Source organism: Ruditapes philippinarum, unplaced genomic scaffold (genome assembly GCF_026571515.1).
Source record: "Ruditapes philippinarum isolate M1 unplaced genomic scaffold, ASM2657151v2 ctg1025_1_1_1_1, whole genome shotgun sequence".
Taxonomy (NCBI): Eukaryota; Metazoa; Mollusca; class Bivalvia; order Venerida; family Veneridae; genus Ruditapes; species Ruditapes philippinarum.
The window spans coordinates 138,084-154,917 of record NW_026857505.1 but is presented as its reverse complement, the minus strand read 5'-3'; the positions used below and the strand labels follow the sequence as shown (position 1 = coordinate 154,917).

General features: G+C 31.4%; 1 protein-coding gene across 1 annotated transcript in view; it reads left to right on the top strand.

Annotated features, from left to right (window-relative positions):
• The window catches only part of LOC132749987 (uncharacterized), a 37,999-nt gene extending 25,259 nt beyond the window's left edge, over positions 1–12,740 (top strand). Inside the window, exons 21-30 of the mRNA XM_060739937.1 lie at positions 5,009–5,018; positions 5,230–5,280; positions 5,561–5,640; positions 6,596–6,664; positions 9,354–9,480; positions 10,156–10,278; positions 10,575–10,745; positions 11,382–11,552; positions 11,672–11,836; positions 12,198–12,740. Of these exons, the coding sequence (XP_060595920.1) occupies positions 5,009–5,018; positions 5,230–5,280; positions 5,561–5,640; positions 6,596–6,664; positions 9,354–9,480; positions 10,156–10,278; positions 10,575–10,745; positions 11,382–11,552; positions 11,672–11,836; positions 12,198–12,601 (1,371 nt within the window). The 3' untranslated portion in view covers positions 12,602–12,740. The remainder of the gene's footprint in view (positions 1–5,008; positions 5,019–5,229; positions 5,281–5,560; positions 5,641–6,595; positions 6,665–9,353; positions 9,481–10,155; positions 10,279–10,574; positions 10,746–11,381; positions 11,553–11,671; positions 11,837–12,197) is intronic.
• Positions 12,741–16,834: the final 4,094 nt, after the last annotated feature.

Below are 16,834 nucleotides of genomic sequence, written 5' to 3'. Positions count from 1 at the left end.
ACACCAAAAGAAGAAACTGGTTAATCACTTATTGATAAAAATAACGTTCCATTATATCAATTTTTATCATATATCAACGTGAATGATTTTAATACTTAAGACAAATATATTCTTTTTTTTTGGCCTTTGTAGCAGTGTATGGGCGGTTAATGGGGTGGATTGAGCGAACGCCACATACCGTAAATGCTTTAAGTACAATAAAATAAATGTCTGTAGTAAATGCCACAAGGTATTTTGTGTCAGAACGTTTACGAAAACCAACGAAATAATATTTTGGACACGTCCACCCCTTTTAATCAAGGCTGAGGGCTGAGTTAACGACCCCTCATCCCAACATCCCCCTCACAATCTCAAAGTCCTTCATTCTGTATATACTCTGCAGGGTATGCATTTACTAGTAACTGTTATGCACTGAATAGCATTGAGAAATGGTGGACAATCAACTCATATATTAAAAACTGTATTAAGGTAAAAGTAAATTAAAAATAATGAATGTTTGACTGTTGCATCTTGTTGAAGTGTATGATACCATTTTTCTCAACGAATAAACTTCATTTGAAAAAAAAACTCACAGTTTCACTTATTCAAATTACAAAATGCATATCTTTTTATCATGACTGAAAAGAAAATGTATAATTTAAATGAAGTAAATTATCAACGGTTTTTTATTTTAAGATAAACAATAGAGGCATCACAAAAAATGTAAATAACGAAATGGGAATAAAGGACTGTAAATGATATGTTAAGCTTAATGCTAAATTATTCTTTTAATTTTTGTTAATATGATGTCAAAGAATGTCCCAAACAGAAAATCTTATCATACAACTTTCACGCGTCCTACTTTCGTTTGAAACTTGACTTGATTTGTGTACTTTTCGCGTTTGCACACACGGTTTTAAATGTAAAATGTAGTGTAATAAGTGCAAGCACATCGTTCGTCAAAATTTAAATTCATCTTTATGATATTGTTGATTGCATGCATATATAGATTACATCAAACAAACGGCATTTGATTCTTATTTTCAAAAGACAATAAGTACTAAGTTTTCGTAATATCTTGCGAACGATTGGAAGACATGTAAATAATATGTCTTACAGACAAAAAGATATATTTGAGACGCGCATTGAATACTAACAAGATTTAGAAAGGCATGCACATGCCGAAAACAGGGATAAACTTCTGCGTTTGGCCTCCGTATATTAAGGAGTAAGACTTGTTCTATAATGTGCATGAAAATGGATTATCAAAACAACTTTGATAAAATAAAAAAAATGAAGAACTTTATTCTTGTCATAAAAAAAATAAAGTTTTTGTTGAAGATTTCGATTAACTTTATAGAATTAGCCTCCTCGGCCTGCGCCGTCACATTAGCTTGGTCAAAAAAAACTTTTAAATTCATATTCACATCGGCATCGTAAAATGACTGTATGATATAAGCAATTTGAGCCTAAAACTTAACAAAACATCCATTATTAAAACGATACATTAATCAATAAAAAGACATCATTATGAATTTATAAATTTTAAGTGAAAAACTAAGTTATTTAGATTTTGTATGTTTATATGACTAAATACTATGCAAACAAAATGTAGTTTAATGGGTTATCTTGAAGCTTACAAGTTTAGCTGGTTTTCAAAGAATTTCTAATTTTGTTACTTTATCTAACTGAACTACATGCATCATATAAAACTTGTGTCAGCTTTATGAACTGTCTGTACGTAAATTGAAGATAACAAAAACTTGCTATTAAGTTAACTTTAGCAAACAGTATTATGATCGATTAAAGGTACGTACAAACAATGAGGGAGTGTAAGACAGAATGATATACATGTATTTATATAAACTTGTGCTATCCAGTAGGATTACAAGCACTAAGCATGTTCACTTTTCTACTAAGAATTCTGTTCAAGGCATTTTGTCAAGTATCATTCATTTGGTACTACACAGATACATGACTGATATGATTACATGACTGATATGATGTAAAAAAATTACACTAAGTCTATTTAAAAGACTTATTGTCAAGCTTCATTTGTCATCCAATGAAAACGCTGTATTTCTTTAAAAGTCTATGTGTTAATTTTCACAGAAGTATAATCGAATTCCGTTGATAGTCGGCTTCAATTTTTATAGAAATTCATAAAACCGCTTTGTAAAAAAAGTCATGTGCATAAAGTTGCGCATGTGCTTTCTCGGGCCACTTTTGAATATTGATTTTGTTAAAATGATGTCAAAAGGCCAATATAGAATAAGTTTGTATTTCTAAATAAAGGATATGTAGTTCTGATTTAACTACACGTCTTGGCGAAAAAGATACTGCGCTTGTAAAAACCAACACAAATTGTCAATGAAAACCTTTTTATCACGAATGTAGAAAGAAAGTCATACAATAAATTTCACGAAATTCCTTATTAATCCCATATCAATTAAAATCAACAAATAAATCTTTTCAATAACAAAAAAACTTTCTAACACTGAACTTCAGAAAATAAATGAAAAGTTAACGGTGGTTCCACTGTCTGGCCAAAACACTCATAATTTTTTTTTACGAAAATAATGTTTTAGTATCAAGCAAATGAAAACTCGTATCAGACAAATGGCAGTCCTCAATTTTTCCAAACTGAAACACAAGGGTACGTGTCTTCGTGCGCAGTGACTTAAATCATGTATATTTCATTTGTAAGATCTAATTTTAATACTCCATTCAGGTAATTGTTGAGTCCAGCGGACTGGAAGTGACGTTTTAAAGAGAATATTAATGAAGCCAAAAAAAGAATGCCACTAAGTACATATGTTTTCATCCCTAGTTAGAAACATTCTACGGTCGCTGTCGATCCCGTCGAAGTTTTAATTTCTGTAAAACAGCAAGGATGTACACTAACTTGTACATATTGTGTTACATAATAACCTTTGAAGATTAATTGAAAATCAATGAATATGTGCAGCATTTTTTGTTTAGAGAACATAACATCAATTGTAATTAGGTGAAAATTGCAGCTCGTTTGAAATTTATGATTTGACAAAAATTAAGTGAAAACTTTACGGTCTTTGATGTATGAAATGATTGAATTACTCCAAGGGTTGATCCGCGTACAAAGTTAAATTTAACCTTACAGAAGATAGTCGTTCTTTGAATAAAGTGATGAATCTGAATAAAATCATATTGCTTTCTCATTATGGCAAGTAAGATTAAATATTATGACAATATAAATTCCTTGCATTTAAAGTGACATAATGCCCATTTTGAATTGACTATATATTATAAAAGACTTACTGTTATAATGGTGACTGACTAACAGTTGAAAGAGAAAATATCAATCTGCCTAGAATATAAAAAGACTGTCCCACTCCATTTATGAATTGAATGTTACAGGTAAGGTCAGATGAATATTTACAGACATTTCCTTCGGATACGTATACGTAAGATGTTTCTCTCAATATCTGCGAAGTAAAATATATAATTTAAGGGAAATATGGCAAAATGTAAACTCATTTCAAAATTTACCTATTCAATTACTATGTACCCCTTAATGGGCATATATCAAATAACTCAGTATGATATGAATTCGTATATTTTTTGCAATGTCTGATTCAAAACTGCTCAAAAAATTATCAATATTTCGTAAGGAAAAAGAGTTGCCATTGGTTCAAACTGTACTAGGGGCAAACTTTCTTTTATAATTTTACTACTTTTTCTTCTTTTATCTTTTTTGAATGTTACTTTTTTCGAATGTAGACATAAATCATACAATATACAGTCGACTCCACTTATAACGAACTCGTTTATAACGAATTATCGTTAATAGCGAACTAAATCTGACATCCCCAACCGATTCCTGCTTTATTTTATATTAAATCACATCACTCAATACGCGCTGGCTTAAAACGAATTTTCTGCTATAGCGAACAACTTTTTCAAGCCCTTAAATGGCGAAAAACATGTTACTGTGCTCGGTAAAAACAAACTGTTAAAATTTAAATATCGGGATGCTCTCGATTAAGATAAATATTTGAATAGCGCTATTCGATTATTATTCAATCGAGTGGCTGCACAGGTAAGTGATGGCTTCAGGGAAAAAAGATTTTGATAAAATGCCCTCACAACATAATTTCCTACTTGTTACGGTAAGTTTGTATTTCGCACCCTCAGTTGATAAATTGCTGTGTATACCCAAAAAAACGATTTTTTGTATGCAATATTAACCAAACAATGACAAACAAATAGCAAAAGAATACAAATGGTAAGCACTTTATAGACAAGTATTAAATGTCTAAATACATGAACATAATATATTGTTTAATAAAATGCCCCTCATTAAATAGCCGCTGCCGTAAAATAACGATTACACCGGTGATGAGTGACAGGTATGGATTTTTAACGGCAAATTTGACCACCATTTTGTTACTACTTCGCCAACGAACTTCGGATGTAACGAACGCTATTTAAATGCCGAATTGAGTGCGTTATAAGTGGAGTCGACTGTAATACAATGTTTTACGGTGAAATGGGTGAAAATGTTGTTGCTTAATAACTTAAAATGTTAGAATGCAAAGGATATTTTTCAGACATTAGTCATTGCAACTGTTCCAGTATTTAAACGAATGAAGTCGAACCATTTCCCTATCTTAATACGACTTTCATCGTTTCAATGATGCTCAATGCCCATAAAACACGTTAAAACAAGCATCATTATTTTAATTAAATAAGGAATAACATCAATTATTATAGTTTACATAACACCGTCAGTAGAACCTTTTTCAAGTACTATAAAAATGGAATTGAATTTAAATACGAAACACATCTAAAAATGAACAAATATGTCGAAATGATGCATTTAGCTATTTAAAAATAATCTATTTTCAGAATGAAATCGTGAGTGGTATAAATTTTGGACATTCTTTATCGCATGCGCAAGCATGATATAAATACATGTTGACTGACAAGGCCATATCATTTGAAACATTTGAAAGGAATGGTAATCTACATTAGATAAATATTCTTCAAATTGGCAGAAAGTAAGTTGTTTATTTTTCAATAAAAGTGATAAAGTTCGATGAAAAGCATAAACAAGACTGTCCAAAATATGACAAAATACAATATCTAAAAGTTGCAAAAAAATCTCTTTCTTTTTGTTTATACAAAATTATTTTAGTTTGTGTAGAAAGCTTTATCTTACTTAATAATATGAATAGCTTCCATGTTTTTAAAATAAATATTTTATTTCAGAAAAGCAAATGTTTGTACTTGTGTTATTGGTGCTGGTTCCAGGCAGCATACGTATGTGTTGTTTTCAAATAAAGAAGAACATTTAAATCGTTTCAGTAGAGATGAATGAAAAGTATTTTTAATCGTCATAACAAGTCTATACAAATGATATGTGATTGAAATAGTTAACAGATAAAAATTATGGCGTTTAAGATATGGTTTTTAATTGAACGTTATAATATTCTTAATTGACAGAATTTACCTAAAATACTGATCAGATACAAATGATAATAAATCTAAATATACAAAATCATATGATATGCATTATCATTGTTCATATATATTTAATCAGACGCATTGGAATGCTACTCTTGTTCAAATGTGACAGACATTAAAAGTTGCCTTCACACAACAATCTGCAGTAGTGGACAGGTAATTACCTTTCTTTCACGCCTTTCAACATTGATTTGCTATGCTGTCGCTAGTAGAGGCTTTACAATGAAAGTAGAAGTAGAAGAAAAACGAGACAGAAATTCAGTGTAAACACAAAAAGTTAATTCAGGGGAATTGAATTATCTCCGGTCAATGGACATTATGTTCAAATAAATGGAATTGTCCTAATTTGAGTTATATCAATACCAATCAAAATTATAACCTAACTGTAGTAATCAGTAAATTTTAGATCAGCAATTTGCCATCACTGACTTTTACAATATGGTACGGTATGTGAACCAGGCTGACCTTTTTGTGTGCTTATCTTATAATAATATTTAGCAGTCTGCATTATTTATCGGTCAAATAAACCTGTCCACTAAGTATATTAGTATTTATCCTTTACTATACTTCATTCACGTCGACGTTTCTTGTTTCTATAGAATAGTTAGAATGAAGACTTGTATATGCATAGTGTGACTAAAACAAAGCACTATCAAAGCTTATGAACTCTTAAAGCAAATTTATTGACCAAATGATCGGCCCACCGTTATTTCAATATGGCGACCGTGAATAATGTACTAGTTTTTATGATTTGTAATGCTTTGAACAAGTAAAACAAATATCAATAAGTGTAAGGTAGGTGGATTTGTCTGTGAATCTTGCATTTGTGCCGTTCTAATGGCACATCACCATGCCTCTCCAGGGAAACTGATTTTCAAGTAAGGATTTTACATATTTTTTTATGATACAGCACTTTGAAAGTTCTTATACTTATGGACAATCTGTTTCTGATTGATTCTATTGAAAATTATATTTTCATATACAAGCATACATTGTGTCTCACAATCAGTATTTAGCTATTGTACAACTTTATGAAACATTGATGGTCTTTGCAGATATTTGATATTAGAAATGAAAATTTTAATTATACATGTTTGTGTCTTTAATACAGTCATGCCTGAAAATTGCAGACATAACAGCACAGACAACAACGTTTACATTAGGGTGTGTTGAAAATCAGGTATGAACAAAACATTAAAGGAAACAATTGTAAAAAAGAATTCTTTCGTTACTAAATGCATAATTTATATATTAATTATATAACCTGAGGTGATTGATATTTTTTTTTGCATTTAAGACTAGCTTTAATCACTGGACAATAGTATTAGATACATGTATTTTTAACCATTTCTCAAAGTTCATCTTCCATCAATTCTATATGCAAATTTTAATATATTATGATATATGAATTTAATGTATGATCAACTTAAAAAAGGCTATTTTCTCTAAATTTCGAATTAGATTAACAAAAATTGCTTTAGTGCCTTACAAAGTCCGATAACGCACATTTGTAAATGTTGTTACCCGTAATACACGAGCGCCATCAAAACAGAAAGTGACTACAATTAAGTATGCATACATGTAAAATATTGGCCACATTATCTCAACCTTGTTACATCGATAGCAGTAAATAGTATCCCGTTGTTTAATTTTTCAAGTACTAACAGTCTGGTACAATAATTTATGTTCAGATTTAAATATGTACAAAAAATATCTATTTTCTTTTTTAATCTTCAATTCTAAGCATACCATTATTTTAATTTCATTTTCTGATTGAAACGACTTAAATTCGGTATTTTACAGTTATCATGCAATATAAAGACATATCTTATATATGTCGGTTTTTCAAAACTGAAATTAAAATAAAGATAATTTAGAAGCGCGCTATTGGCCTTCAAAACTACTGGTGCAATTTCATCCACACTTTACAGAAAAGATCATAGTTATGGTCCTTTGATTACTTTTTTTAAGTTTGTCCACCGGACTACTCCTCTAATGCCACTTATGCAATTTCAAAAAACTTTACTGGATTGATCTATATATCAAGCATTTTCGTATATTACACGTTTTATTCCGGTTGAATGTTTTTGGCCGAGTTATGGCCCTTAAAAAGGTGTTGATTTCTTCGTGTGTTGCTAGCTATACAGAATTTTGTCCGGACTACTTCTTAGAAACTACTGGTACAACTTCATCTTTACTTTACACGAATGATCAATACCACGTCTTGTTGTGCATACCATCGGCTTTTTATGGTTCAATGGTTTTTGTCAGAGTTATGGCCCTTTTATTATTTTTATTTTTAAAATTTGTCCGGACTTCTCCTTTTCTACCCTAAACTATTTCAATGAAACTTAACAGGATTGATTAGAAGCACTTGTGTAAATGACATGGGTTTCCGCTATATTGATTAAATGCCAAGTTTTTGCCCTTAAATAAAAAAGGTTTTGTCCGGATTACTCCTCTTGTACCACTTAGGTAATATCAATGAAACTTTACACTGTACTTGCGCATTATTCACAGGTTTTCGGCTTGAATGATTACTTGCCGAGTTATGGCCCTTCAATAAAAAGGTGGAGTATTAGTGCTGCCACCTACACAAAAGCTTGTATGGACTGACACACAGATACTTCTTTTAAAATTTCTTCAAAACTTTACAGGAGTGATTAATCCCGTGTCTAGTTGTACATCTCATCAACATTTTTGATTCAATAATTGTTGTCAGAGTTATAGCCCTTTAATGATTTTTATTTTCAAAATTTGTCCAGACTACTCCTCCTACACCACTAATGAATTTCAATTAAACTTTTCAGGATTGCTCGGTAGCTCAAGTAAAACCCCACTTTTTTATTGAAGGGCCATAACTCGGCAAGGAATCATTCAAGCCGAAAACCTGTGAATAATGCGCAAGTACTTGAGTGTAAAGTTTCATTCATATTCACATATTACACGGGTTTTCAGAGATTTTTGTTCGAGTTATGCCCTTTGACTAAAAAACGCGTTTTTCCCTGTTAATGTTGTTTGTGTCTCCTACTACACAATAGCTGCAACATGCAGTTGGCTATCATAAGCCTACACATGTGATCACTGATCGCCATTGTTTGTAAATGAGTACGATATTTCAATATCTGTAATCGTGTGTTCAATCGTTGATACTAAAGATTCCATGTCTGAGATTTCAATTTTCATTCTATTAACTAACTGAATCTATCAAACTTTGGTTCTGTCTCTTTTTGTTTTTTACATCTTCCTTTAATGTTTTAGCCCTGATATAACCATTTTTGTGGAGCAATTTCATCTGAACTTTTCAGGAATGATCATTACTAAGTCTTGTTGTGCATATCGTCAGAATTTTGCGGTTTACTGATTTTGGTCATAGTTATGGCCCTTTATTTATTTATTCTTAAAGTTTGCCCGGAGTATTCCTTGTATACCACTTATGCAATTCCATTAAAACTCTACATAATTCATTTTTGGTAATTTCTTGTGCATATAACATGGATTTTTCCGCTTGAATAATTTTTGGCTGAGTTATGACCCTTGAATAAAAATATGTTGATTTTTTGTTAAGCCAGCTACACAAAAGCTTGTCAAGACTATTGGTGCAATTTCATTCAAACTTTACAGGAATGCTCAGTTCTAAGTCTATCAACATTTTCCAGTTCAATGTTTTATTGTCTAAGTTATGGCCCTTTAATGATTTTTTTTTAGTTTTGTATAGATTACTTCTCTTATACTAGTTATGCAAATAAGTAGTGAGCATTAAAATCCCTTCTTATATTCAGTTCTTCCCTGCATATTTTACAAGAAGTCAAACCATTGACATTTAGTTGTCAGCTTAATCATCATTTTTGTCTGTAACACTTTTACAGCAATGTAGAGCACATTTAAGTGGAGCAGCAGGGCTTGTTGGTCGTGATATAAGCTCACGTGATACTAATTGCCACGAATGCTGTAGTACCGAGAGATGTAATAACCAACTTTGTCTTCACCATAAACGTATGTACTAATTTATATATCGTAGAAAGATTAGACAAAACGAGCACATGTCCTAGAAAAATTTTCATTTTTTATTGTGCGGCAGCTGCTACATACATGATTCTTTAGAAATAGAATGTGAAGGAATATTATCATTAAATGACATGTAAATAAACAATTTTTAATTTTGCCAATATTTTGAATTAAAGTGTATAAAGTTATACATCTGCTGCAAAAATATTGTTTGAATTTCAAAAATGGAATACTTCCGAAATGGTTGTATTAAATAGATATGTTAGTAAATTGTCTTAAAAGCGAATGTTGCATGCACAAAATCATTGCTTAACGGATAAAACCGTACTCTAGATATATTTTGTAGTTAACATACTATATTCATGTGTATTAAATAACAGAGACATTCTATATTACAACTTTTTCTACATTGACCATATGATTACGGGACCAACATTATTTTAAGGCTTATAAATTTCATAGAAATATTTCATAAGATATAACTTTATATATTTTAACATATTTTAGATAACATTTTGTAAAACGACATTTTAGAATTTTTTCAAGACATATTTGCTTCACATGCAGAACGCATTCACTTAGTTATATGCCGGTTATATCTAATCGTTTGTATCCAATATTAAAACATGTATCTTTTAAATTTAGAGTTATTTATGCTTGCAGCTACAACGTGCATAGACGATGTGAAAGTTGACTGTGCATATATGAATGCCATGTTTGATATTTGTAAAGATGTCAATCACTCAAAGAATGTGTGTCCAAAGTTCTGTGGCCTCTGTACGCTAGGTACGTGATGGCAGCGCTTTCTTTGTTTTTTATGTGCTACTGTACCCACTAAAAATATCTTAACATCTTCAGCATTTAAATGGATAAGGTCATTGACTTGACTTACAAAATGTAACGAACAGACTATTCGAACAGATGTATTTGTTTATTAATTTTTTTACAAAATGCATTTCTAATAGATACATTGTACATCACTAAATTTTCCATTACAATCTTATTTGCTTTTTTCTTTAACAAAAGCATTGACCAAAACAGCTGTAAATAACCTATTTAAGATATTGATTATGTTTCTTAAGTTGATGGTAACTGGGCAGAGTGGTCACCATGGTCAGAATGTGATGTAACATGTGAAAACGGCATACAGACAAGAAAACGAACGTGTACTAACCCAGCTCCGGCTAACCAAGGCCTTGACTGTATTGGAAATGGCACCGATACTAAACCATGTGTTAAGCAGTTATGTCCAAGTAAATAAATGTTTTACACTAACTTAAAGGAACTCCACTGAGTTCAAAAAGCCTAAAAACATAGAATTTTAATTTCTTACAAAGATCAGCTTCAGCACTAAAACAGATAGGTATGCAATAGAATATAAAGAAATATACTTTGCAATAGATTGAAAATCGTGATTTTGCCCTATGGTTAGTCGGATAATTTCAGTATTTCTTCTGGAAAGAAAAGAGTAAGCGAACAATCTGAAATTTTGGTTAGTTAATGGTCTAGATCTACATAAAAAGGAAGTCAACATTAAATTCGAAAAATTATCTGCAGTCCCTTCAAGTAAAAAACCCCTCATTTGAGCCCCTTTAAATTACAAAGCTCACTTTACTACTGTCCAATTAAGTCATCTTATATATGCCGATTCATTTTATTGTTGTATGTGTTTTTAGTTTTATTTGATATTATGTCGCTTCTGTATGAGTCTCAATAAACGTCACCTTCAATATTTAATATTATTATACATGTAGTTAACGTTTACTATGCTAGAGCAATAGCCAATAGAAGAGATAAAAGAAGTTCTTGTTTTTTCTTTCATGATCTGAATTAACGTTATTGTTGTTTTCAAAGACATAAGATCGAGTTTTATGTTTATTTTCTGTCAGTACACGGAGGATGGACAAAATGGACAAATTGGGGAGCGTGTTCTGTTACATGTGATATTGGTATACAAAGGAGACATCGTAACTGTAGCAATCCAGCCCCTTCTAGATTTGGAGACCACTGTTTTGGGGAAGCAATGGATGATAGAGTTTGTATGGTTAAAGCGTGCGCTGGTAAGTTTTTACTTGGACATGAACATGAAATGAATATTTGCATTACATTTGTGTTATGACAGCTGTTGCTGTTAAATGTTCCTCCCGTATACTTCAATGTGTCGTTACCTTTTTGACAGATGGTGGTTGGACTGCATGGGGAAGTTGGACGAGTTGTAGTGCTTCCTGTGACGGTGGTATACGTTCGCAATCACGAACTTGCACAAACCCATCACCTTCCCCGCTGGGTAAAGCATGCGCAGGCGATTCTTCTAAAATTGCAATATGCAATACAGTGTCATGTCGTAAGATTAAATATTGTTGTTTATTATTGACAATAATTAACAAGTTTTATAATCTAAAAAATAAATTTGGCCTAAAATCTGGTTACGTTATTTACTGAAATCAATGTAAACAGTTATTACAAGTAAACAAATTGTTAAAATTGCTATTACAGAAATGAATCAAAGTAGATATTGACTTTTATAAGACAGTGCCGTTGATTAATAGGAGTGAATTAGTTTCGAGTCACATACATCTAACGTTTCCATTTAAGTGATAACACGGTGTCAAGTTTTCATGTATCTTTCCTTTTAAATGATCCAAAGTTATATTCTCCTTAAAAGATATATGTTATTTAATGCTATCAATCTGTCTTTGTTTCAGTACCAAATGTGACATTTAGCGTATACCATTTGACAGATCTTAGTCCCTCTTCTGGTGAAATAATGAAGTATAAAACAGTTGTGTTGAATGAAGGAAATGGATATAATCCTTCAACTGGTATATTTACTGCTCCTGTTGGAGGGATATATTCATTTAATGTTCAAATGTGTCTATACCCACAGACCTACTCGTACTATGTTATTAAAGTTGGAAGTAAAATAGTATCGGGCTATTATGGATACGATGCAGACCATTACAATTGTTTTCCAAGTTCGGCAGTGGCTGCTGTCCGTAAAAATGAACAAGTCACAGTTCAATGGACATCCACAAGTTATTCAAATCATATCTATGAATACAATAGTTATACAAATTCCTTCTCGGGTGTGTTGATACATGTAATATGATTGATGAGTACAAGTATTATGTTTAAGTTAAGAACTAACTCTCATTTAGACAAATGATAAAGCTTCTAAAATTATATTTTATTTACGACACCTCATTCTCTATAATGTCCGATATACCATTCAAATCAGATTTTTTCATCTAAAATAAACTGTTTACCTACTATGCGTGTATGTTTGTTTGAATGTTCAAAGACTCAACTGAAGAATAAACAATGCTGTAACTTGGTGTTGATATGTTATTATAATTTTACATCGTTGTTTCTTTCGAATTAGATGTTACGTCAAATTGTCTAATCTACACTTTTAAATGACTGGTGTACATTAATATTAAGATTTATTCAATAGATTTGAATAAATCAATCTAGGTGAATTCAAGTGGACTTGGTTTTCACATACATGTATTTAAGTGTCAGGCTTCACCTGACTGTTTTGATATAAACAAAAATGGTTTAAGTAAGCAAATGGCTAGAAACAAAGATATTTCATCAGCGCAAGAACCTTTGAAACACGAAGTTTGTTCTCTATTTGACTGCTATGAATAATAGGATATGCTTAATGAGAGTCCATCCTTCCGTTAAGTGACAAAATGTAGCTTTCATTTTCGAGTTCATGATGTCTAGACGGGGCGTCCGTGGCCAGGTGGTTATGGTCGTTGATTTCAAACCACTTGCCCCTCACCCCTGTGGGTTCGAATCCCGACAGGTGACCGTTCGTGCCTGAAATAATGCAAGGAAGGGCACGTGAGGTCTTCCTCCACCAGTAAAGCTGGAACGTAGCCAAATGACCTATACTGTGTCGGTGTGACGGAAAACCCAATCAAACAAACAAACATGTCTAGTTAACAACAAATCTACCTCTTCCGTGCGTATACGATAAATTACCCTATCTGTTGGAGAGGAATTGTTACATCGAGGATGGAGTTCTTCTAATAACTTATCTGATGTTCTTCTGATCACTGTCACAGAGTTTGCCGAAACATTTTTGTATATAGACCGTTTTACGACGCGGTCCGTTGCTATGAAAAATCGACCGGAAGTAGTATTTTCCCGTGCATGCGCAATCTGCGTAGGACAAAAAGCGCATAATTCAATTCAATTCTTTATTAAGACGATTCAGGCCACCAGCCCATACATCACAATAAACATAAAACATAATTACATATTATAATACATAATCACAAAATAAAGTGAAAATTTTCAGTAATTAACATAACAAGCAAGACTCGTAAATCACAATAAACACAAAACATATTTACATATTATAACAGAAAATCACAAATACGATGAAAATCTACAGTAATCAACATATTTACATATATAAACAGGTATATAAGTAGTTTTATAAAAACGAAAATATAAAGAGTGACTATTTAATTTGCCTGTTCCTGCATCTTGAAGAAACGAAAAACAAGAAAAAACAGGAACAAGGTTGTATTAATTCAAATATGCCCTTAAATAAGGGAGATTACCTTCAAGTATTGAATCTAGATAATCTAGATTGTTGCTATGATCAATTGACATAAAAATTAAAATTAATCAACATGTTAACACTGCAATAATGATGACCTCAGCTTTAGAGCATAATAAATAAACATAGCTAAACATTTTATTGTCTGTTCTTTTCTGGATGACATTAATCCATGAAATTTGTTCAAAGTTGGATTATTATAATATTTTTTGTTAATATAATTTTCTCTTAGATGACTATAAGTTGAACAAACTAAAATAAAATGAAATTCATTTTCAATCTGGTCTTCACAAAAGAAACAATATCTTTGATTTCTATCAATACCTATGTGTCTCCCTTTTTCAATCATTAAAGGGTGTGATGATGACCGAAGACTTACTAAAGCATATCTAAATTTCTTGATGTCAACAATATCAAGGTAATTTTCATACTCAAACACTGATTTATAATTAATTAAGAAGTAAGTTTAGCATTTGAATGACATTCAGCAGACCAATCTTGTAGATACTGATCTTTAAGCCTTAAATCGAGCTGTTTTAAAAATAACATTATATTTGAAACATGCTGCTGTTCCCAAATATAACCAAAACCGTTTCTATATAAAAACAATTTAACATTAGAAGCCCAATTTCTATATCCAATACTGTCATAATACAACAACATATGGTAACATTTTTTGACATATCTATAATCTTGCATAGAAAGAACTCTTAGCCAAAATTTAATACAGCGTATACTACTTAAAATATGCATTGGGTATCTTCCACAGTCACCAACAATTACAGCATTACAAGAACGTAGGGGTGCATTCATATATCGTTTACATGCATACAACTGTATTTTTTCAATATTATACATATATTCAAGACCCCAAATTTCTGATCCATACAAAAGAATGGGGGCAATTTTAGCATCAAACAACTTAAAAAATACATTTTTTGACATAGGCATTAAATGATTCAATGAAGATAATAAGGAGACTAAAACTCTCTTAGCTTTATTAGCATTGTTCTCAGCCATCTTTTGCATCGATAGCTTACTACTAAAATATAAACCAACATAGGAGAATCCATTAACACATTGTAATTGGTTGTCATTACGAGATAAGTAGCCACCTTTTCTAAAGACCAAAATTTTAGACTTTTCTATGTTAACAGACAATTTCCAATCATTACAATATTTTGACAAAATATTTAATTGTTTCTGTAACCCATTTACAGTATCAGCAGTCAAAGCAACATCATCAGCAAATAGTAAAAGTAAAATTTGTACAGTATCTGGTGTCAGCTGTATTCCAGCTATACCACTGGATGCTATAGCATCATATAGTTCATTTATAAAAAGAGAAAAAAGCATCGGGCTTAAATTACAGCCCTGACGTAACCCAAGAGGACACTCAAAAATTTCACTATGTTTAGAATCCATTCTGACACAAGCTTTGACAGAATTATAGATACCTTTAATTGCCCTTAAAAGATTACCTTTAATGCCCTGATGATGTAAAACCAAATACAACTTTGATCTGTCAATGCTGTCAAAGGCTTTTTTAAAATCAATAAAAGCCATAGAATAATATAGAAATATAGAAGAAGTTAATAGACAATTCCGAGTTAGTTTAAGGTAAAAGGTTAAAAATTATATAAATTAACTTTTAACAAAAATAGAAAAGATTCCTTTATAGCTCTGTGGCCAAGATTGCAATACAAAGGCAAGGAAAAGGAATTTCCCCTTACGGTCGATCACGGACCTAACATATTGAGATTTTTTTGAAGAAAATGTGGAATTATATCTATTATTCAAATGGGAGTCAACTTAATTGTTGTTGAAATAGTTCATAAAAAGATAAAAAGAAATTTTATAACATATGAAATCAAGGTTAGTTATCATTCTGAAAAAAAAAGTCAGAACAGACACGGTGATAATGCATTTTTAGTGTTCAGTTTACCTGATTTTATCCTTTATTTGACTGTGATGCAGAGCAGAACATTTTTAAAGTCACATAAATATATTTTAAATAGTTAAAAAAATCAAAATCTTTAAGGTAGGTGAAATAACACAAATTTTATCCTGTTCCTCGTAACACCTGTTAATATTTTTAATGCAAGTCACACTAATTGTCACTTTTCAAAATCAATAAACATTGATGAGATCGGTATAATTATATAAAAATTATTTATATAACGATTTTCAAAATTGTACGTGATTAACTATGTCATGGTACTGAAATGTTCCGGTTGAATGATATTATAGCTGGAAACAAACAACCGCGTCGCGTGTCAATCTGTTTGACACTTACCGCCTGGCCAATCCAAAAGGAAGTGTACGATACACATTGTGTAATATTGTGTAATACAGTGGTAATAAAATAATCGTTATCACGCTGCTGTTTCAATTTTAATAGCAGATGAAAAAGTCGTCTAATGATACCTTAAACAGACTTTTGTGTACGCCTTTTGACCATTCGATTATTAGTCCTGCATATTTAGCATATCTGTTATAAATATCAATCAACGTTTTAAGTACTTACCGCTTTAAGTTATCCCAAAATTACTGTTTTCTGGTTGACATAACATGGAATCACGACTATTAAAGCCTTAAAGTATCATACACTGTTCTCAATTTTAGTGCGCTTTTGCCCTACGCAGAATGCGCATGCGCGAAATGCAACATCGGTTACTATGGAAGAATCGTATTGTAAAAATGTATATACCGAAGAAACACTTGTTCTGAGTAAAATATCAAATTGTTTATAATTTCAAATTCATG